General features: G+C 41.8%; 1 protein-coding gene across 3 annotated transcripts in view; it reads left to right on the top strand.

Moving 5' to 3' along the window:
• SH3RF2 (SH3 domain containing ring finger 2) overlaps window positions 1-23,924 on the top strand; it is a 197,189-nt gene that overhangs the window by 123,316 nt on the left and 49,949 nt on the right. For all 3 annotated transcript variants that reach the window (XR_013215826.1, XM_077265834.1, XM_077265833.1), the window contains exons 5-7: window positions 57-377; window positions 16,889-16,986; window positions 21,002-21,172. Coding sequence is in view for 2 of the 3 variants with exons in the window: in XM_077265834.1 (XP_077121949.1) it covers window positions 57-377; window positions 16,889-16,986; window positions 21,002-21,172 (590 nt within the window). In the remaining variant the exon portion in view is untranslated. The remainder of the gene's footprint in view (window positions 1-56; window positions 378-16,888; window positions 16,987-21,001; window positions 21,173-23,924) is intronic.

The following is a 23,924-nucleotide window of genomic DNA, read 5'->3' as shown; positions in this document are numbered from 1 at the left end:
TTTGACACTTTTTTTTTCCCAAAAAGCAACCTATGAATGTCATGTTTTATTTGCAGCTAAACAGTACAGCCAAGCAACTGCTGGAGTCAAACAAAACTAAAAGAAAAGATATGAAGAATTTGCCTTTTACTTCTCCACTGAGGAGGTCCCCCTCCAGTGTTAAGTCTTCCGAGCCAGAAACAATGCTACGAATACCAGATGGAAGGCGGAAGACCCCAAGGCAGTTCCTGATTACCAATGCTCTAAATACATTAAACAGAATTGTCCATTCTCCATCGAGTAGACAGACGCCAGAGATAAGCACCCCCATTCTGATCAGTTCAAGTAACACAGCCATAATTGAAAAAGCCCGGTATTTACCCAGTTCACAAAATCAGGTAATTAAAAAAAGTACAAAAATCAAATAATTAAGAAAATATGCAAATGTTTTTGTCACATTGTTACAGATTTTTTGAAATATTTACATCATCTACGATGATTGACTTAATATGAGTGTGAACTTCAAATGTAAGTTAGTATCTAAATCTGTTTTTCTTTAGATTAGGGGTTTGTGGCACCGATGCTGTGTTGGTTCTCTCACCAATCTGTTTACCGGCTGCCAATAATTACATGTTGTGGTTGCACTTGACTTCTTAAGCCAATCAGCAGCCTCAAAGTCACATGTTGCTTTACTTATAATGCTACCTGTGTACAATGAAGCCATGGGTTGGCTACAACAGAGGGGATTTGCCGAAGCATCTGTGCCGAATAGATGAGTAGTATTTTTTTCTTAACGACCCAACCCCTTTGCATTCTCTAGAATATTGTTGCTAATACGTAATAGTAATATTTTGTGGAGTTTTAGGCATGAAATAGACTCAAATAGGCCAGGTCTAAATCCAAAGAATTGGTAGAGAATCTAATTCAGGGATTGTGCTCTCATTATTTCACAAGCAAGTCCAGTTGTAAATTGAATAATATCCTGAAATGGACCAAAGATGTACAGTATACATTTATACAATTATTCAGCCAATTGAAGACCTAAGATAAAGCAAGATGGCAGTGAATAAATATCCTCAAATATCTAACGAGTAAGCCTAGCGAGTTAGTCTATTTTTCTTGATTAAGCTAAGTGCATAAGTTCTTACTTCATATGGCAAATTCAGATGCTCCTATGTCCCTACTGCTTTATTCCAGTTTTGAAAGCCAAGGCGTAACCTGAAAAGAATAATCTTTTTGTTTCTTAGGCTTACTCAACTTGAGCTACAATTTTTATTTTATTCTAGGGTGTAGAATATGACTTGGCTATAACGCCCATACATTTTTGGGTTCTACCACATATCTGCTTTCCCATACATATTATAAGACATGATGAGACCTCATACTCATATTGTTCACCACAATGAATGAAAGATTTGTTGGTGAGCATTCGCAATATGTAATTATGACAGGTTTTTATTATGGGTGTTCTAATGATAATGTAGACAGACGTTTTAAAGAGAGCTGTAAAGCTAAAGTTCAAATGACACGTAAGCTATTGTACAGCTTTGTATACTACAGTATGAAAGGCTATGTTTGTATCTTGCTTTTGGGAAACATTAACATAAGCACTAGCTCATATGTTTGATGAATTAGTGCTGCTCGAAATAGGTCGCAACCACATACACCAAATACATCCTTAGTCTTAAAAAGAATCTGTTACCAGGTTTTTACTACGTCATCTGAGAGCAGCAAAATGCAGAAAAAGTGAACCTGATTCCAAAGATGTATCACTTAGTAGTTTACTTGGTCCCATGGTTGTGATACAATCAGAGTTCTTCAGTGTTTCATAAAGCATAGCTCATAAAGCTAATTCCACCCACACCAGGCTCTCTACATAAATAGTTTATAGACAGCGAGCTGCTTATCAGAATATGGGGCCGGCTCGTACTAGATCTTACACAGTGTTGTAGCTGCTGTAGTCCGAGTAGTGATAAGGTCCTGGTGATAAAACCATCATTTAAGTAAACAGCAGCATACAGCTTATTAATTCAAGAGGCATCGCTGAATTCAGTGTTTTAACATCTACATCATTTTGTCTTGATATTATATAGCATAAATCTGCTCACAGACTCCCTTTAACTTGGCCTAAATTGTGGCAACTCCATAATTTTAGGCAGCTAATTAGGAGTTTGCTAACTATTTGCTTGTTGTGCCCGGCGCCGATCTCTTCCACTCTGTTCTATTGATGGGGTGTGACTACTGACGTCATGCCAATTGACAGCCAGATCCCCACTGCCTAACTAAGGGAAGCCAACTGTCAATCAGCATGACACTGGCAGTCACATCCACAGAGCCGAACGAAAGAGATCGGCAATTTGACCGCTCTGAGCCAGCACTGAGTACAACAGGCAGGTAGGTGCCTATGTTAGCAATTACGTGCCTGTTAGTTTTTAAGCACTTAGTAAAAAAAAATTCCTTGACAGCTTCTTTAAGGTCAAAAATTAAATAAAGATGCTAGTCCCAGTCTGTGAGCAATTGGTATGAGAAGATATAGTTCTTACATCTACAGTATAGGTGATTCAGTCACATTGCAATCCCTTACAGCTATATACCTATAAGTGTTACATTGCAATTGACTCCATCTCAGCCGTGAAATGAGATCTATCAGTATGTTTTTATGTATGTATCACGTGAAGTACTAGTATCTCTGTGATTAACAAAGCCTACAAAATTACGTGAATCTCCCTTTTGGTTTCTTCTCTCCTATCCTCTTGCTGTTAGTCAATGCAAATTCCCGCTCCTCTGTCTCTAAAAGAAGCAAACTGAACTGAGATCTGATCGCTGCTCTTGACCCCTTAGATTGACAGTGGCATTTAAGGTGCTCAGTAAGATTGTGCTCCATTCCAGGTGAGGCTGTGATTTTTTCTTTGCACTGCAGTCTCATTGAATTGCAGTATATAGAAGACGCAATCAGATGGCTGCAAGTTCAAGTCCCCTATAAAAAAAGGAAAGCGTAAAACAAAATATTGCAATTTCTCCCAGAAAATTATTGCAATTACACGTTGTTAGGGCTAGCGGAACGCACCTAATGAATATATAGATTTTATTATGATAGATGCGTTCGCAGCCCGGGGTCCACCGTGCAGGAGAACCTGCCTGCTGCTAGCAAATAGCGGAACTAATGGCAGTGTTAGCTAACTCTGTTACTTCACAGAGCAGCCGTGAACTCAAAGCACTGCGCCCTGTTAGACTCCACAGAGGCACAGGCTGACTGTCTAAACAACAGCAGTCAGTGGTCATGCAAGCACACGAAACTCCTTGCCGGAGGTGCCAGCATTCTAGAGGCTTATTTTGGCCAGGTCCCTGAACACACTCATACAAGACCACACTGGCGCAAAGTACATAAATAAAGAGCAATACTAGCCGTGCGGCCATGCGAGCCTTAAATAGTTGCAGCACGTACAGGACCTTCCTAGAAGGACCAATGAGAGGCTGCCACAGAGCGTGAGCACCTACAGGACCTTATCTGCAGTGTCTGATCATGTGACCCTCGAACTCCCCTGAGAGATCTTACTCTGGGCATGCTCAGAATGAGAAAAGCAGGACTTAGTCCCAGAAGCGTCTGCTCGCCGCTGCCCAGCACTGACTTCAATGGCAGAAGCAGGAAAAGCAGCAGTAACTTTCTGTACAGAGTCAGACTGAGCGAGACGCTGGGACCTACGTCTCCGCTGAGCAGACTCCACTGCGGCAGGAGAAGAATGGGAGACCGCAGCGGAGATGGTCCAAGATTCCCCCTGTGCAGAGACGGGAACTCGACTCCTAACACACGTTTTGTTATACACATGTTTATTTCCTCTGTGTGTATTGGAACAACATGAAAAAAAACTGAGTAAAAGGCAAATTGGATATCGTTTCACACAAACCCCCCAAAATGGGCCAGACAAAATTGTTGGCACTTTTCCAAAATTGTGAGTAAAAAACTTTGTTTCAACCGTGTGATGCTCATTCAAACTTACCTGTGGCAGGTAACAGGTGTGGGCAATATGAAAATCACACTTAAAACCAGATAAAAAGGGGAGAAGTTGACTCAATCTTTGCATTGTGTCTCTGTGTGTCATATTAAGCATGGGAAACAGAAAGGGAGAAGAGAATTGTCTGAGGACTTGAGAACCCAAATTGTTTAACAATATCAACAGTCTGAAGATTACAAATCCATCTCCAGAGATCTTGATGTTCCTTTGTCCACAGTGTGCAACATAATAAAGAAGTTTAGAACTCATGGCACTGTAGCTAATACCATTGACTGTGGACGGCAGACAAAATTGATGAAAGGTTGTAATGTAGCATAGTCCGGATGCTGGATAAGCAGCCCCAATCAAGTTCCAAAGGAATTCAAGTTGTCTTGCAGGCTCAGGGTACATCAGTGTAAGCGCAAACTATTCATCGACATTTGAACAAAAAGAAACGCTATGGCAGGACACCCAGGAAGACCCCACTGCTGACACAGAGACATAAAAAAGCTAGACTGCAGTTTGCCAAAATGTACGTGAGTAAGCCAAAAGTCTTCTAGTAAAGCATCTCGAGGACAGATGAGACCAAGATAGAGCTTTTTGTTAAAGCACACGGTCTGTAAAGCGCTGTGGAATTAATGGTGCTACATAAGTGAGTAAAATACATAAATAAATTCTAGAGTTGATGGAAAACAGAATGAGAAGAACACAGTACCTATAGTCAAATATGGTGGACGTTCAAATATGTTTTCAGGTTAATTTTGCTGCCTCTGGCACAGGGTGATTTGAGTGTGTGCAAGGCATTGTGAAATCTGAAGATTACCAGGGATTTTGGGTTGTAATGTAGTGCCCAGTGTCAGAAAGCTGGGTTTGCGTTATAGGTCATGGGTCTTCCAGCAGGACAATGACCCCAAACACACTTCAAGAAGCACACAGAAATGGATGGAAACAAAGCACTGGAGAGTTCTGAAGTGGCCAGCAATGATTCTGGATCTATATCCCATTGAACACCTGTTGAGAGATCCTAAAATTGCTGTTGGGAGAAGGCACCCTTAAAATATGAGACTCCTGGAGCAGTTTTCAAAAGAAGAGTGGTCTAAGATTCCACTTGAGAGGTGTAAGAAGCTTGTTGATGCTTATTGGAAGCAATTGATTGCAATTATTTATTTCAAGGGGTGTGCAACCAAATATTAAGTTGAGGGTGCCAACAATTTTTTGTGGCCCATTTTGAGGGTTTTATGTCAAATTATGTCCAATTTGCCTTTTTTTCGTCATTTTTTTGTGTTATTCCAATACACACAAAGGAAATAAACATATGTATAAGAAAACATGTGTAATCACAATAATTTTCTGGAACAATTTCAAGGGTGCCATGATTGTGTATAAATTTGAATCACCCCTTTTTCCCACCATTAAAAAATAAACATATTTTAAAAATAAACATATTTATTGTTGCTGTGTCTATTAATTCAATAAAGCAGAAAAAAAACACAGAACATGTCTAGAAAAGAACTATTATCTTGTTTTAGCTAGTAAAAATAGAAAGCATAAAACCTTTAAGATAAATGTTTATGCTGTATATAAAATATATTGTGTGTATATACTGTATATATATAGAGAGAGAATAAGATCCTGATTTCCATTTATTTTTAGATAATATAAATTTGCATTTGTAACATGTTTATATACTATTCTAGTCTTTAAAAAGGCATTATAATCCACAGCCCATTGGTTCTAGCTTGTAATCTTCCCTGCTCCTCTAGTTGCCAGGCTGAATGGAGCATGCATTCAGCCAGGGGAGGGTTAATAGCGAGCCGCACTGCCTGGTCCGCTGCCCACTTCGTGCTCCTGAGCCTGGCTAATAGGTGTTTCTAGAAACCTCGGTTACGCTGTAAGAGTTCTAATTTCACGCTGGCAGCTCGCGAAGCAGAAAGGACCGCTCATCGCATCTATCTACCCTAAACAGCTGGGGATGGAATATAAGGCAGCACACCACAGACAGGACACTGCATTTACAGGGAATAATGCGCCTACAATTAGGACACAGATTAACCCCCGTATATCTATTTTCCATGTTCTGGACAGCAGATATTAAGAACAGGCTAATATTTGTACACGTCCCGGCATTCCTCTGGAGCATGCATTCACTTCTGATGTGTATAACCTTTATAAATCAGTGTCAATCGGTAAAGATCGATTTTTGACCTCAGTTAATGGCCGTCTCACCAAAGTACTTGAGCTATTAGCATCCAGTAATGATCACTCATTTAAATAGCCATTAACGACATTAACAAGCCGCACAGGCTAATGTGTTTTTCGAGTCCTTTAACTTCACAGGAAGTTTGTCACAAGGAATAGAAAGAAACAAAACTGAATATACTGAAAAAGGTAGTAAAAAAAAAATCTAAATTTTTGCTCTAACATAAGTGATACAGTAAATATCTGGGATCTCACTGATCATTAGAGCAAGGGTCCCAAGCCCCCATTTTGAATTCAAATGGGGAGGCATCTGAGCATGTGCAGTGCCCCCCCATTCAAAGTCTATGAGACTAATGGAAACAGCCGAGTATATTGCTCTATTTCCAGGTTCTATTCCGGACTCCCCTGTGTGACATCTATTTGGCCCAGTAGGGCATATGGACAGGGGGTCTTTATAGGATAACCCCTTTAGGCCACATTGAAAGCTTATGTCAATGCAATAAAGTTGCTCAGAAAGAAGAAAGGATAAATCGCTCTTAATACATATGCCTATTGCCTATATAATGTTCTTTTCCTGCATATTTATGGTATTAGGGTGGCAATAGATGGATAATAACATATGCTTTTATCAACAACATATCTTCTTGCTGTTCCCGCATGTATTTTCACCGCACCTTTAAAAGGCAGGCTGTGACTTTAAGGGGATTATGTTTAGCTGTAAAGAAATTGCTTATGACACATATTAGTCTTCATGGTCACATAACTTTTATTTGTTGGGGACACTGTTACAGAAGATATAGTATCTCTGTTTCCATTGCTTTGCCACGGCTTTGGTGTTATTTTTAACATGCTCTACCCGTCTGAAGTGGTGATTTAAAATGTCTATGTGATAACGATGAAGTCTGTGCGGCGTAAACAGACATTTCCTAGTTATCATCTAGCACAGAATGTGTTGCCGGAGGCTGTGTACCTTATCAGTAACACTTGGGGTCCAAGAATACAAATAAGTCTCTTGACAAGCGTGCTCCTGTATCCCGAGACACATTTATTGTGCCGACCATTTTGCAGCATAATAGCATTTTTGTATATTTTCTATTCATTTCTAGTTTTTTTCTAATAATTATAAATTACTAGATGGTGGCCCGATTCTAACGCATCGGGTATTCTAGAGTATGCATGTCCACGTAGTATATTGCCCATTTACGTAGTATATTGCCCAGTCACGTAGTATATTGCCCAGCGACGTAGTATATTGCCCAGCTACATAGTATACAGCACAGCGACGTAGGATATTGCACAGAGCCACATAGTATATTGCACAGCTTTGTAGTATATTGCCCAGCCTTGTAGTATATTGCCCAGCCACGTAGTATATTGCCCAGCCTTGTAGTATACAGCAGAGCCACGTAGGATATTGCCCAGTGACGTAGTATATTACCGAGGCACGTATAGGGCCAAAAAATAAAAAATAAACATACTCACCTAACGATCCGAGGGCCCCTTGTAGTGTATCATACTCACCATTCTTGTCGCTGCTCCTCTGCGTCCTGCCTCTTCTCTTCCTGGGATCCTGTGCAGATGGTAGTGGTCGGCTTCAGGAAAATGGCCGCTGGATGCTGCGCGTGCGCAGATCGAGATCGCGGCGGCCATTTTCCTGAAGCCGAGTTCCATTGCAAGTGCCAGGGCTGGTGGGAGCAGGACCTATGAAGACGTCGCGGTCACATGACCGTGACGTCACGGCAGGTCCTTGCCGCACACCAGCCCTGGGACGGGACCGCAACGCAAGCTGACGCTTGTAATGGAGCGGTCCGGGGAGCGTGGCGAGGAGCGAGAAAGGCGGCGGAGGGTGAGTATAGCAGGTTTTTTTTTATTTATTATTTTTAACATTACATTTTGTACTATTGATGCCGCATAGGCAGCGTCAATAGTACAAAGTTGGGGACACACAGGGTTAATAGCAGCGGTAACGGAGTGCGTTACCCACGGCATAACGCGGTCCGTTACCGTCGGCATTAACCCTGTGTGAGCGGTGTATGCGGGCGCCGGCAGTGAGTGCGGGGAGTAAGCGGCCATTTTTTTCTGGACTGTGCGCGTCGCTGATTGGTCGCGGCAGCCATGACAGGCAGCTGCCGAGACCAATCAGCGAACGAATAACGGTGACAGACAGAAGGACAGACGGAATTACCCTTAGACAATTATATAGTAGATTTGTTACAATGCAAGGAATGTTCAGGATGTGTGTTGTGAACTGATCCATCCGTTAGTTGGGTGAAAGGAAAGCTAATGCCTATTGTGTAGTATTATGTATATAGAAAAAGTTGCTAGATATTAGTCAGTAGAGGAGATTTGGCCATACCGGACAGATCTAGCATTGTTACTGTATGTAGAAACATGTTTGAAATCTTTGATAAATTAGTTACACTCAAAAAAGACTGTGACGCCCTTTTCAATTAAAATGGACTGGACTCTTGTCAGATGTAAATGACCAATAATCGACGGCCATACAAATTAGTGTAAAGTTGTAGTGTACAGTAGCGTTTGTCATAATGGAGGATTTCAACCAAAATGAATGTTAGGTGAAATTCAACTACAGATGATTATTTTAATGCCCAATTATACAATGTCATTGGTGTAACATCTGTGCCTCCTCAGTTTCGCACCTTTGTTGCTTGCGACGTATGACAGCACCCGTCCTATTTTTTCCCTGGGACTTTTGGTGCTGCTTTTTAAGGGAGCTATGGCATTAATTTTAGTCTAGGTTTAGTCACTCCTTCCTCAGTGCCCTGGGCAAGGCAGTCAGCTACTTAAAGGGGATCTGTCCCCTTTTGAGGTTTTTGAGCTAATGATATAGGCATACAGGTTGTATACATGTAAAATTAGCCATACCTATATGCCTCCTGGATGCGGCCTTGTTGAGTAAAAATCATCGTTTACATCTTCGATCTTCCAAGCTAAAAGTGTAGGCTGCCCAGAAGAAAATATAGCCGTCATTATACAGGTTTTTTCCTCCATTGCTTTTTCATGTCATTTGTACAACCGGAAAACAAAAATTGTAAGGCTCATTTTGAGTTTGCCAAAAGACAGGTGGGAGACACCTCAAATGTATGGAGGAAGGTACTGTGGTCAGATGAGACCAAAATTTAATTTTGGCCACTGAGGTAAAAGCTATGTCTGGCGTCAAGCCGACACAGCTCATCACCTTAAGAACACCATCCCTACAGTGAAACATGTAGACCGTTATTTTGTTTACATAATGTGATAAAGTTATCATTTGATAATAAAACAATGTGATATACATGTGAAGCTGTCTAAAGCCATATGAAGCCTGTCATGATCTCTGCAGGCAGAGATCATAGCAAGCCTATAGAGGGACAAGCTCTCGGAAGATGGAACTATACTGACCATGAACTAAGCCTGCCGCGCAACTAGAAATAGCCAGGTAGCATTTCCTATTTATAGCTAGATGCCCAGCTCTGGCCTAAGACCTAAATAGCTAGCAGAGGGAAATATAAGACCTGGCTCACCTCTAGAGAAATATTCCAAAGAAGACAGTAGCCCCCCACAAATAATGACGGTGAGTTCAGATGAAACAACAAACGCAGCAGGAAAATAGTCTTAGCAAATTTGAGGTCCGCTTACTAGATAGCAGAAGACAGATAGTATACTTTCATGGTCAGCAGAAAAACACTAACAAAACACCATCCAGAGATTACCTTAAACTCTGGCATTAACTCATAACGCCAGAGTAGCAATCCCTGATCAACGAGAGCTTTCCAGACACAGTAACAAAACTTCAGCTGTGAACTGGAACAAATAGGCAAAACAAAACATGGACTAAAGTCCAACTTATCTAGCAGTTGTCTAGAAGCAGGAACAAGCACTGAGAGGCATCAGATAACATTGTTGACCGGCAAGAAACCACCAGAGAAATGAGCTTAAATAGCGACACCCACTACTGATGGAACCAGGTGAAACAGGAAAGAGGATGACAAGTCCAATTCCACAAGCGGCCACCGGGGGAGCCCAGAATCCAAATTCACAACAGTACCCCCCCCTCAAGGAGGGGGCACCGAACCCTCACCAGATCCACCAGGGCGACCAGGATGAGCCCTATGGAAGGCACGAACAAGATCAGAAGCATGAACATCAGATGCATTGACCCAAGAATTATCCTCCTGGCCGTAACCCTTCCAGTTGACCAGATACTGGAGTCTCCGTCTGGAAACACGAGAGTCCAAAATCTTCTCCACAACGTACTCCAACTCACCCTCAACCAACACCGGAGCAGGAGGCTCAACTGAAGGTACAACAGGTACCTCATACCTGCGCAATAACGACCGATGAAAAACGTTATGAATGGAAAAGGACGCAGGGAGGTCCAAACGGAAAGAAACAGGATTAAGAATCTCCAATATTCTATAAGGGCCGATGAACCGAGGTTTAAACTTAGGAGAAGAGACCCTCATAGGGACAAAACGAGAAGACAACCACACCAAATCTCCAACACAAAGCCGAGAACCAACACGACGATGACGGTTGGCAAAACGCTGAGTCTTCTCCTGGGACAACTTCAAATTGTCCATAACCTGCCCCCAGATGTGATGCAATCTCTCCACCACCGCATCCACTCCAGGACAATCCGAGGATTCCACCTGACCGGAGGAAAATCGAGGGTGAAACCCCGAATTACAAAAAAACGGGGACACCAAGGTGGAAGAGCTGGCCCGATTATTGAGGGCGAACTCTGCCAATGGCAAAAAAGCAACCCAATCATCCTGGTCAGCAGAGACAAAACACCTCAGATATGTCTCCAGGGTCTGATTAGTCCGCTCGGTCTGGCCATTAGTCTGAGGGTGAAAAGCAGATGAAAAAGACAAATCTATGCCCATCCTAGCACAGAATGCCCGCCAAAATCTAGACACAAATTGGGTACCTCTGTCAGAAACAATATTCTCAGGAATACCGTGCAATCGGACAACATTCTGAAAAAACAGAGGAACCAACTCAGAAGAAGAAGGCAACTTGGGCAGAGGAACCAAATGGACCATTTTAGAGAAACGGTCACAGACCACCCAGATGACAGACATCTTCTGGGAAACAGGCAGATCTGAAATAAAATCCATCGAGATGTGTGTCCAAGGCCTCTTAGGAATAGGCAAGGGCAACAGCAGTCCGCTAGCCCGAGAACTACAAGACTTGGCCCGAGCACAAACGTCACATGACTGCACAAAGACTCGCACATCTCGTGACAGGGAAGGCCACCAGAAGGATCTTGCCACCAAATCCCTGGTACCAAAAATTCCGGGATGACCTGCCAATGCAGAAGAATGTACCTCAGAGATGACTCTGCTGGTCCAATCATCCGGAACAAACAGTCTATCAGGCGGACAACGATCCGGTCTATCCGCCTGAAACTCTTGCAAGGACCGCCGCAGATCAGGAGAAACGGCCGACAAAATTACTCCCTCCCTAAGGATACCTGTGGGTTCAGAATTACCAGGAGAGTCCGGGTCAAAACTCCTAGAAAGGGCATCTGCCTTAACATTCTTAGAACCCGGTAGGTATGACACCACAAAATTAAAGCGAGAAAAAAATAAAGACCAGCGCGCCTGTCTAGGATTCAGGCGTCTGGCAGTCTCAAGATAAATTAAATTTTTGTGGTCAGTCAATACCACCACCTGATGCCTAGCCCCCTCGAGCCAATGGCGCCACTCCTCAAACGCCCACTTCATGGCCAAAAGCTCCCGATTCCCAACATCATAATTCCGCTCTGCGGGCGAAAATTTGCGAGAAAAGAAGGCACAAGGCCTAATGACGGAGCAGTCGGAACCTTTCTGCGACAACACTGCCCCAGCTCCGATCTCCGAAGCGTCAACCTCAACCTGAAAAGGCAGATTCACATCAGGCTGACGCAGCACAGGGGCAGAGGCAAAACGGCGCTTAAGCTCCTGAAAGGCCTCTACAGCATGAGGGGACCAATTAGCAACATCAGCGCCTTGTCTGGTCAAATCAGTCAGTGGTTTAACGACATCCGAAAAACCAGCAATAAATCGGCGGTAAAAGTTGGCAAAGCCCAAAAATCTCTGAAGACCCTTAAGAGAGGAGGGCTGAGTCCAGTCACAAATAGCTTGCACCTTGACGGGATCCATCTCAATGGAAGAGGGAGAAAAAATATACCCCAAAAAGGAAATTTTCTGGACCCCAAAAACGCACTTAGACCCCTTCACACATAAAGAATTAGACCGCAGAACCTGAAAAACTCTCCTGACCTGCTGGACATGAGAGTCCCAGTCATCAGAAAAAATCAGAATATCATCCAGATATATTATCATAAATTTATCCAGAAAATCGCGGAAAATATCATGCATAAAAGACTGGAAAACTGAAGGGGCATTAGAAAGACCAAAAGGCATGACCAAATACTCAAAGTGGCCCTCGGGCGTATTAAATGCGGTCTTCCACTCATCCCCCTGTCTGATCCGCACCAAATTATACGCCCCACGAAGATCAATTTTAGAGAACCACTTAGCACCCTCTATACGAGCAAACAAATCAGTAAGCAATGGCAATGGGTATTGATACTTAACAGTGATCTTATTCAGAAGCCGATAATCAATACATGGTCTCAAAGAGCCGTCTTTTTTTGAGACAAAGAAAAACCCAGCTCCCAAGGGAGAAGAAGATGGACGAATATGTCCCTTTTCCAAAGACTCCTTTATATATTCCCGCATAGCAGCATGTTCCGGCACAGACAGATTAAACAAACGACCCTTTGGATATTTACAACCCGGTATCAAATCTATGGCACAATCGCACTCACGGTGCGGAGGTAACGACCCAAGCTTGGGTTCGTCAAAGACGTCTTGATAATCAGAGAGGAACTCCGGGACTTCAGAGGGAATGGACGACGAAATAGAAACCAAAGGTAAGTCCCCATGAATACCCTTACATCCCCAGCTCAACACAGACATTGCTCTCCAGTCCAAGACTGGGTTGTGAGACTGCAACCATGGCAATCCCAGTACCAAATCGTCATGTAAATTATACAGCACCAGGAAACGAATAATCTCCTGGTGATCCGGATTGATACGCATGGTTACTTGTGTCCAGTATTGTGGTTTATTATTAGCCAATGGGGTGGAGTCAATCCCCTTCAGAGGAATAAGAGTCTCCAAAGGCTCTAAATCAAAACCACAACGATTGGCAAAGGACCAATCCATAAGACTCAGAGCGGCGCCAGAGTCAACATAGGCGTCCGTGGCAATGGATGACAAAGAGCAAATCAGGGTTACAGACAAAATAAACTTAGACTGAATGGTGCCAATGGAAACAGACTTATCAAGCTTCTTTGTACGCCTAGAGCATGCTGATATAACATGAGTAGAATCCCCACAATAGAAACACAATCCATTCTTCCGTCTAAAATTCTGTCGCTCGCTCCTGGACAGAATTCTATCACACTGCATACTTTCTGGCGTCTTTTCCATAGACACCGCCAGATGGTGCACCGGTTTGCGCTCCCGCAGACGCCTATCAATCTGAATAGCCATTGTCATGGACTCATTCAGACCTGCAGGCACAGGGAACCCCACCATAACATCCTTAACGGCATCAGAGAGACCTTCTCTGAAAGTTGCCGCCAAGGCGCACTCATTCCACTGAGTAAGCACAGACCATTTACGGAATTTTTGGCAGAAAACTTCAGCTTCGTCTTGCCCCTGAGATAGTGCCATCAAAGTTTTTTCTGCCTGAAGTTCCAAATGAGGTTCCTCATAAAGCAAGCCCAAGGCCAGAAAAAACGCATCCACATCGCGTAACGCAGGATCCCCTGCTGGCAATGAGAAGGCCCAATCTTGAGGGTCACCCCTGAGCAAGGAAATCACAATCCTAACCTGCTGAGCAGGGTCTCCAGCTGAACGAGACTTCAGGGACAAATAAAGCTTACAATTATTTCGGAAATTCTGGAAGCTAGCTCTATTCCCTGTGAAGAACTCCGGCAAAGGAATTCTCGGCTCAGATACCGGAGCATGTACCACAAAATCTTGTAAATTTTGTACTGTCGTGATGAGATTATTCAAACCCGCAGTTACACTCTGGAGATCCATTATTGTCAGGTGCACACAGAGCCATACAGAGATTAGGAGGAGAGAGAGAAAAAAGACTGCAGCAAGGCAGACTGGAGGAAAAAAAAAAAAAAAAAAAAATTCCAGCAGACTTCTTATAACTCTCCTTTCTCAACCTGGGTCTTTAACACTTTACGGGCCGGTCAAACTGTCATGATCTCTGCAGGCAGAGATCATAGCAAGCCTATAGAGGGACAAGCTCTCGGAAGATGGAACTATACTGACCATGAACTAAGCCTGCCGCGCAACTAGAAATAGCCAGGTAGCATTTCCTATTTATAGCTAGATGCCCAGCTCTGGCCTAAGACCTAAATAGCTAGCAGAGGGAAATATAAGACCTGGCTCACCTCTAGAGAAATATTCCAAAGAAGACAGTAGCCCCCCACAAATAATGACGGTGAGTTCAGATGAAACAACAAACGCAGCAGGAAAATAGTCTTAGCAAATTTGAGGTCCGCTTACTAGATAGCAGAAGACAGATAGTATACTTTCATGGTCAGCAGAAAAACACTAACAAAACACCATCCAGAGATTACCTTAAACTCTGGCATTAACTCATAACGCCAGAGTAGCAATCCCTGATCAACGAGAGCTTTCCAGACACAGTAACAAAACTTCAGCTGTGAACTGGAACAAATAGGCAAAACAAAACATGGACTAAAGTCCAACTTATCTAGCAGTTGTCTAGAAGCAGGAACAAGCACTGAGAGGCATCAGATAACATTGTTGACCGGCAAGAAACCACCAGAGAAATGAGCTTAAATAGCGACACCCACTACTGATGGAACCAGGTGAAACAGGAAAGAGGATGACAAGTCCAATTCCACAAGCGGCCACCGGGGGAGCCCAGAATCCAAATTCACAACAGAAGCCCTTATTTCCAGGTGAAACACCTAGCAACTTTTGTAGATAATAGGAATTCAGGAGGAAAAAAATATAGAGAGTATTTTCCTTTCTTGGTCCAGTTAAGCTTCCTCTCTTGGTCCAGGTAAACTTCTATTGGCCCTCATTGATGCTCGAAATATGGGCTACCGATGCACATTGTTTCCATATTTGTGCACTCAGAGCATCTGGTAATCTGGCATCTATCTGGTATTCTAGGCATATAGACATTACAGGCAACGTTGAAAAGCAATGATTCCCGTCAACCAGTTGAGTAATATATAATTTTAGCAAAGTTGCTATTTGAAGAAAAATACAAATATTTCCTAAAACAGATGGATTACAGGAGCTGACAGGTCTTTTAAGGACTTACTACAGTATTTGCCTAGTTTAGATACTTCTGTGGGCTGCAGGACTTTTCTTGTAAAGACAGCCACAATTGTAGGATTTCAGTAAATCATCCCACACTGATTACAAGACAACATATAATTATAGAACACATGATAACATTGTACAGAAGAATGCTGTAGGTAGAAATAAGCAGATCAGGAACTCTTCTTTTCTTCTCCCCCCTCCACAACCTCCAACACTATCAACAACCAGAACTATTAATCAATTTAGGGAATCTGTCACCAGTTTTTTCTGTGTAATTTGAAAGTAGCATAGTGTAGGGACAAAGATCATGATTCTAACGATGTGTCACTTACTGAACTTCTAAGTGTAGTTTTTATAAAAACACTGTTTTCTCTGCTGCTGATGTAGCGGTTCTCTGAATGTTGAGCTCTGTATAACAATATTTATGTTTGGGACTTTCCCTGTCTGAGCTTCTCTGCTCTCCACCCTGGACTCAGTGGTAATTCCCCTACACAGGCTATTTAAATATAGAGTATGAATCTTAGCTGAGCAGCTATTGAAAGGGGCTTCTAAAAGAGCTCATAAAGATACTTATGTCATAGCCTCCTTACAAGTAACTACAACTTTGTTTGTGTATTTATGGAAAACTTTTCAGGAGTTTTCCCCAAAACAAAGTATATTTAATTAACAGATATTGGAATAATAATAAGTTCCACTATTGGATGTGTTAAATTAAATGTCCCTGTGCTGAGATAATCTTATAAATGTGCCCCTGCTGTGTACTGTGTAATGGCCGTGTTTGACCGTGCGGGAACATGGTCTGATAATACCACATCTCCTGGGCAGGAGAGGAACTAAAAAAGTATACAGTCATCACAGCTGATTTTTCTGTCAGGTAAAGCATTTGCTGCTAGTTTTTAAAAATGTTTTACCTTGTAGAAAGCAGAAACTGCTTTCTGTGAGGTAAAACATTTTTAAAGACTAGCAGCAAATGCTTTACCTGACAGAAAAATCAGCTGTGATCCCCTGCTGTCCTGTCTGTATACTTTTTTTTGCATCCTTCACTACCCAGGAATTGTGCTATGATCAGACCATGTCCCTGTATGGTCAGACACAGTCATTACATAGTACACAGCAGGGACACATTTATAAGATTATCTCAGCGCAGGAACCTTTTTTTAACACATCCAATTGTGAAACTTTCTGTTTTCCAAGATCTGTTGATTTAAAATGTACTTTGGGGTAAAACTCCTTTAAGTGTCTGTCAAAAAATGTGTATCTTATATCATATATATTCATTGAGCACTCTCTTGATCAATGATTAAAAAAAATGACATTGTTCATGTTTACTAACCTTAGGTCAATGCCTCATTTTATTATGCTACGCTTGGACCACAGGGAACAGGACCCTCACTTATGGCATTCCCAAGTTCTCATCAAAATATTCTGGCTAATATGTAAGTATAAATTAAACTTTTGTGTATTTATCGCTTACATTGTTGTGGCAAATTGCAATATTTGTATCAACTTTCTTGTAATACTTCTGCCATATTTGAAGAGGAAGGAGTGAATAAAGGATAAATCAGTATCTTATTGACATTGAATTCCCTTTACAAAACACCCACAGCTTTCCCAGGCTCCCAGAGCTGCCACCATGTATTTATTGTATTTACTGCTGTATTTATACCCTTCCTATCAAGCCCATTTTATTGTTTTATTGATTACTATATATGCCAAAAAATAATTTAACAACTGTGGGGACGATATGCTAATTAGTGGATGACTAGTGAAGGAGCATTGTTTTCCCGAGACTAGTCAGCCCACTAATCATGTTATCACAACCCTGGGGACATGAGCAACATGATTTGCAAGAGTATCATCACCACCGGCTATTTGCAAATCTCTTTCTCTGAAAATGCATGTGCTTGAAAAAACATTTATACCCACCAAAATGGTGGCAGTGCTTGCTCAGTAGCATCTATCGCTTGCCAATCGATGTTACTATGCAAGAGCCACCACCATTTTGCTAGAGAAACAAAAATGTGGTTGCAGCTAAATGGTGCCGATTCTTGCGCAGTAGCAGCTATTGATAAGAGACAGATGTTGCTGCGCAGGCACTAGCGCCACTTTGCTGAATGTAATTTTTTTTCTAAGACCACAATATTATATGCATTGTGTCAAATAGGGGGCAGGTCACCGAAGGAATCGTGACCTCTCACAAGCCCATAAAAATGCATATGTCAGCAGAGCACCACATACATTGAGTACGGTAAGTATTCAGACCCCTTTAAATTTTTCACTTTTTGTTTCACTGCAGCCATTTGGTAAACTCAAAAAAGTTCTTTTTTTTTCTCATCAATGTACACTTTGCGCCTCATCTTGACTGACAAAAACCAGAAATGTAGTAATTTTTGCAAATTTATTAACCCTTTTCTCACCTTGGACGGGATACTACGTCCGAGGTCAGATCCCCTGCTTTGATGTGGGCCGCAGCGGTGAGCCCGCATCAAAGCCGGGACATGTCAGCTGTTTTGAACAGCTGACATGTGCCCATAATAGCGGCGGGTGGAATCGCAATTCACCCGCCGCTATTAACTAGTTAAATGCCACTGTCAAATGCTGACAGCAGCATTTAACTAGCGCTTCCGGCCATCGGGCCGGAAATGCATGCACCGCTGACCCCCGTCACGTGATCTATTGAAGATCTCTATGGTTGTTGATGCCAATTGCTGTGAGTGCCACCCTGTGGTCGGCGCTCATAGCAATGCAGCAATTCTACTACATAGGAGTGATCTGAGCTTCGCTCCTATGTAGCAGAGCTGATCAGGCTATGCCAGCGTCTAGCCTCCTATGTAGGCTATTGAAGCATGGCAAAAGTAAAAAAAAAAGTTTAAATATGAAAAAATAAAAAAATATATAAGTTTAAATCACCCCCCTTTTGCCCCATTCAAATTAAAACAATAAAAAAAATCACACAGAATCGCCCGATCTATCAATAATAAAAAGGATTAACCTGATCACTAAGCGGCGTAGCGAGAGAAAAAATTAAAATGCCAGAATTACGTTTTTTTGGTCGCCGCGACATTAAATTAAGATGCAATAACAGGCGATCAAAAGAACATATCTGCACCAAAATGGTATCATTAAAAATGTCAGCGTGGCAGGCAAAAAATAAGCCCTCACCCAACCCGAGATCACGAAAAATGGAGACGCTACGGGTATCGGAAAATTGCACTATTTTTTTAATTTTTTTTTAAAGAAATGTTTGAAATTTTTTTTACCACTTAGATAAAACAGAACCTAGACATGCTTGATTTCTATGAACTTGTAATGACCTGGAGAATCATAATGGCAGGTCAGTTTTAGCATCCAGTGAACCTAGCAAAAAAGCCAAACAAAAAAACAGTGTAGGATTGCACTTTTTTTGCAATTTCACCGCGCTTGGAATTTTTTTCCTGTTTTCTAGTACATGACATGGTAAAAACAATGGTGTCATTCAAAAGTACAACTCGTCCCACAAAAAATAAGCCCTCACATGGCCATATTGATAGAAAAATAAAAAAGTTATGCCTCTGGGAAGGAGGGGAGTGAAAAGGAAAACGAAAAAACGAAAATACCCCGGGTGAGGAAGGGGTTAAAAAAGAAAACCTGAAATATCACATGGTCATAAGTATTCAGACCCTTTGCTCAGTATTGAGTAGAAGCACTTTTCTGAGCTAGTACAGCCATGGTCTTCTTGGGAATAATGCAAAAAGTTTTTCACACTTGGATTTGGGGATCCTCTGCCATTCTTCCTTGCAGATCCTCTCCAGTTCCGTCAGGTTGGATGGTGAACGCTGGTAGACAGCCATTTTCAGGTCTCTCCAGAGATGCTCAATTGGGTTTAGGTCAGGGCTCTGGCTGAGCCAGTCAAGAATGGTCACAGAGTTGTTCTGAAGCCACTCCTTTGTTATTTTAGCTGTGTGCTTAAAGTCATTGTCTTGTTGGAAGGTGAACATATTGCCAAGTCTGAGGTCCAGAGCACTGTGGAAGAGGTTTTCATCCAGGATATCTCTGTACTTGGCGCATTCATGTTTCCTTCAATGACAACCAGTCATCCTGTCCCTGCAGCTGAAAAACACCAACATAGCACGATGCTGCCACCACCATGTTTCACTGTTGGGTTTGTTTTGGGTAGGTGATGAGCAGTGCCTGGTTTTTCCACACATACCGCTTATAATTATCATCAAAAAGGCCTCTCTTCGTCTCATCCAACCAGAGAATCTTACTTCTCATATTCTGGGAGCCCTTCATGTCTTTTTTTTAGCAAACTCTATGCGGCCTTTCATATGTCTTGCACTGATGAGAAACTTCTGTCAGGCCACTCTGCTATAAAGGCCTGACTGGTGGAGGGCTGCAGTGATAGTTGACTTTGTGGAATTTTCTCCCATCTCCCTACTGCATCTCTGGAGCTCAGCCACAGTGATCTTGGGGTTCTTATTTACCTCTCTCACCAAGGCTCTTCTCTCACAATTTCTCAGCTTGGCTGAATGACCAGGTCTAGGAAGACTTCTGGTGGTCCCAAACTTCTTCCATTTAAGGATTATGGAGGTCACTGTGCTCTTAGGGACCTTGAGTACTGCAGAAATTCTTTTGTAACCTTGGCCATATCTGTGCCTTGCCTCAATTCTGTTTCTGAGCTCCTTGGCCAGTTCCTTTGACCTCATGATTCTCATTTGGTCTGACATGCACTGTGAGCTGTGAGCTCTTATATAGACAGGTGTGTGCCTTTCCAAATCAAGTCCTATCAGTTTAATTAATCACAGCTGGACTCCAATGAAGGAGTAGAACCATCTCAAGGAGGATCACAAGGAAATGGACAGCATGTGACTTAAATATAAGTGTCTGAGCAAAGGGTCTGAATACTTATGACCATGTGATATTTCAGTTTTTCTTTTTTATTAAATTTGCAAAAATTTCTACATTTCTGTTTTTTTCAGTCAAGATGGGTTGCAGAGTGTACATTAATGTGATCTGAGTAGAGAAAGGGGTCTGAATACGTTCCGTACCCACTGTAAGACCCCTCCACAGGCCCCACATAGCACAATAATCTCTTTAACTGAAAACTGCAAATACAGATTAAACAACAACCACAAGACGGATTTCATCACCCCAGGTATCATTTTAATTAGTATAACAACACCAACCTGATAGTGTCAGTAGTTTACTGAGCAAAACCTGATGACAGTGTGGCTTTAAGCACCCCTATGTTTACCATAGGCAATTGTTTTTTCAAATTTAGAAGTAATGACATGTTTCCATAATATGTTAGTGAATTCAGAATCTTAATCAACTCATCTGCAATCTACTTATCCCCTATCAATATAAAGCTGTATAAGTATAGCAGTTTTTGATCCGCTGCATGTTTCAAATGTACATTAAGATTAGTACCATGATTTTGACAAAATTTCCACTTTATTACCTCTATGACAGGTGTGTAGCTATTTATCCATACACAGCTCATGGTCCAGATGAGATGGACCTCCAAAAAGGAGAAGGTGTCCGTGTATTGGGGCAGTTCCAGGAAGGCTGGCTTCGTGGGGTTTCACTGGTAACTGGAAAAATAGGCATCTTCCCAAGTCATTGTGTTAACCCCATCTACAGGTTAGAAATAATAAACTGTAGTTTGTTTTTCACTACTTCGAGTTTTTATGCAACTATAGCTCACAGGGCTTTAAAGTTTGTATGCAATAATAGCTTAAAGGGCTTTTTTCACAAGTCACATTCAGTACTAATAAGCACAATGTTCCTGTTTATCTGATAAAACGTGAATTGAGTGGCAGTATACAGTGGGGAAAAAAGTATTTAGTCAGCGACCAATTGTGCCACTTCTCCCACTTAAAAAGATGAGAGAGGCCTGTAATTGACATCATAGGTAGACCACAATTATGAGAGTCAAAATGTAAAAAAAAAACAGATGACAAAACAAATCCAGAAAATTACCTTGTCTGATTTGGCAAGATTTATTTAAATTATGGTGGAAAATAAGTATTTGGTCATTAACAAAAGTTCATCTCAATATTTTGTACCGTATTTTTCGGTACTGCAGGATCTGAGTCCCTGGTGGTGTAGTATGTTACAGATGGTAGCCTTTGTTATGGTGGTCCTAGCTCTATGCAGGCCATTCACTAGGTCCCCCATGTGGTTCTGGGATTTTTGCTCACCGTTCTTGTGATAATTTTGACCCCACGGGGTGAGACATTGCATGGAGCCCCAGATCAAGGGAGATTGTCAGTGGTCTAGTATTTCTTCCATTTTCTTCTTATTGCTCCCACAATTTCATCACACCAAACTGCTTGCCTATTGTAGATTCAGTCTTCCCAGCCTGGTGCAGGGCTACAATTTTGTTTCTGGTGTGTTTCGACAGCTCTTTGGTCTTCACCATAGTGGAGTTTGGAGTGTGACTGTTTAAGGTTGTGGACAGGTGTCTTTTATACTGATATCAAGTTCAAACAGATACCATTACTACAGGTAATGAGTGGAGGAAAGAGGAGACTCTTAAAGAAGAAGTTACAGGTCTGTGAGAGCCAGAAATCTTGCATGTTTTAAGGTGACCAAATACTTATTTTCTACCATATTTTGCAGAATAAATCTTGCCAAATCAGACAAGGTGATTTTCTGGGTTTGTTTTCTCATTTTGACTCTCATAGTTGTTGTCTACCTATGATGTCAATTACAGGCCTCTCTCATCTCAGTGGGAGAATTTGCACAATTGGTGGCTGTCTAAATACTTTTTTCCCCACTGTACATGCTGACTGCTTTTCCACTCCAATTGCACCTTACTGCTGTTTGTCAATGAGAAAGTACAAGTGACTAAGAACTCCTATTATAGTGATTGATGAGAGTTCCATCAATCGGGCCTCTAGCATGCATCCAGTAAATGTGTTATATATTCTGTTTTTATTGTTGCCTGTTTCCTTGCTTGTTTTTCTTTTACAAATGTGTTTAATAGCTCAGCATGGGTAACTAGCGCATGTGCGATGCTTTGCGCGGTGTTATTCTATGTAGTCCACTGGGGATGGACTGGTGACATGCCTCATTATCAGCAGCCATGTTTAGGATCAGAGCTCATTACTGATCATTGAAGAAGACTGTACTTACAAGGGGACAGAGCTTCACATAAGACACCAAGCCTGAGCTGCTGACAATTAATTGGTAACTAGTGCATAATACTATTTACAGCACCTTTTGGCAAAAAACCTCCTTCACTAGCTGATTGCAATATGTTAGGTATAGATAACAAAAATGACTGCTCAGGATTCAATGAGAGTAAGAAATGGTTTTGTTGTAGATATAGTTGTACAAGATCCTTTTACAGCAGATCATTAACTGTAATGTTGCTTAAGACCTAGTCTTACTTTTTAGATTATTTGAATGAATGAAATTATCTGGGAAGAACTGTGATTCTAAGTGAATAGAAATAGTGAAAATTATATTTTTTTAAGTTCTTGGGGCTTATTTACCATATTAGCGCTTTAATTTAAGTCATTTATAGGCAGTTTCACATCTAATACATTCTGTAAACTTTCAAGCCTCTCGGAGTTTTTCTGAGACTGAACAGTCATGGTCGCTCTCAGTATATGAGATAGTTCTCTTAGGCTATAAGAGAACTATAAAGAAATGCTTCCTGATACTTCTGTTTAAAAATGATTAACGGGAAAATGTCACCTTCCATTTGTTTTATCCTACTCGCTTGCTAACATTGGTCTTACATTCATAATGTACACTTTTTTTTCTTGAATAATACTGTCCTATTTTTAATAGTTAATTATTAATATGGTGTCACTATTTTGTATGCATTATAAAAGTAATAAACTTGGTCTATCCTCCTTATTCTAAGGTTAGTATGGGCAGAAAAATGACACAAGATACCAATTACTCATTTCAAAGTTTTGTGAAAATACAATAAGTATAAAACATTAATTCCATCATTGGACTGTGACACTCTACTTGTGTTTCCGAGCATAGGTGATCAGTGATTTACAGCTGTATTTGTGAGGGGACTGTGGAATGTCACGATTCAGCTGTCAGGTGACCCGGGACCAGTGGCTGCTTCCCTGTCCCTAACACGAGGGGGCACCCTAGCTCACCCTATTCCCCTGAATACTTCTGAAGGTAAAGATGTCGGGGCCTCCGCCCCTGCCTTATCTCCTGAATCAGCCCTTTGTCTGTTCTCTTCTCCCATCCAGGGAAGAGGGGGCGCTACTGTGCACTGTAGTACACCAACCCGAGAAACAAGGCATCACAAACAAGGGTTAACCGAAACCTCCAGGCATACAAAATATTCACTCACCTATAACAGAGGAATGCACCAGAGCATGGAGGTAGGGGAATAAAGCAAATAGAGAAGGATAGG

Source organism: Ranitomeya variabilis, chromosome 5 (genome assembly GCF_051348905.1).
Source record: "Ranitomeya variabilis isolate aRanVar5 chromosome 5, aRanVar5.hap1, whole genome shotgun sequence".
In the NCBI taxonomy this organism is placed as follows: Eukaryota; Metazoa; Chordata; class Amphibia; order Anura; family Dendrobatidae; genus Ranitomeya; species Ranitomeya variabilis.
This window is presented reverse-complemented; position numbering and strand designations above follow the sequence as displayed.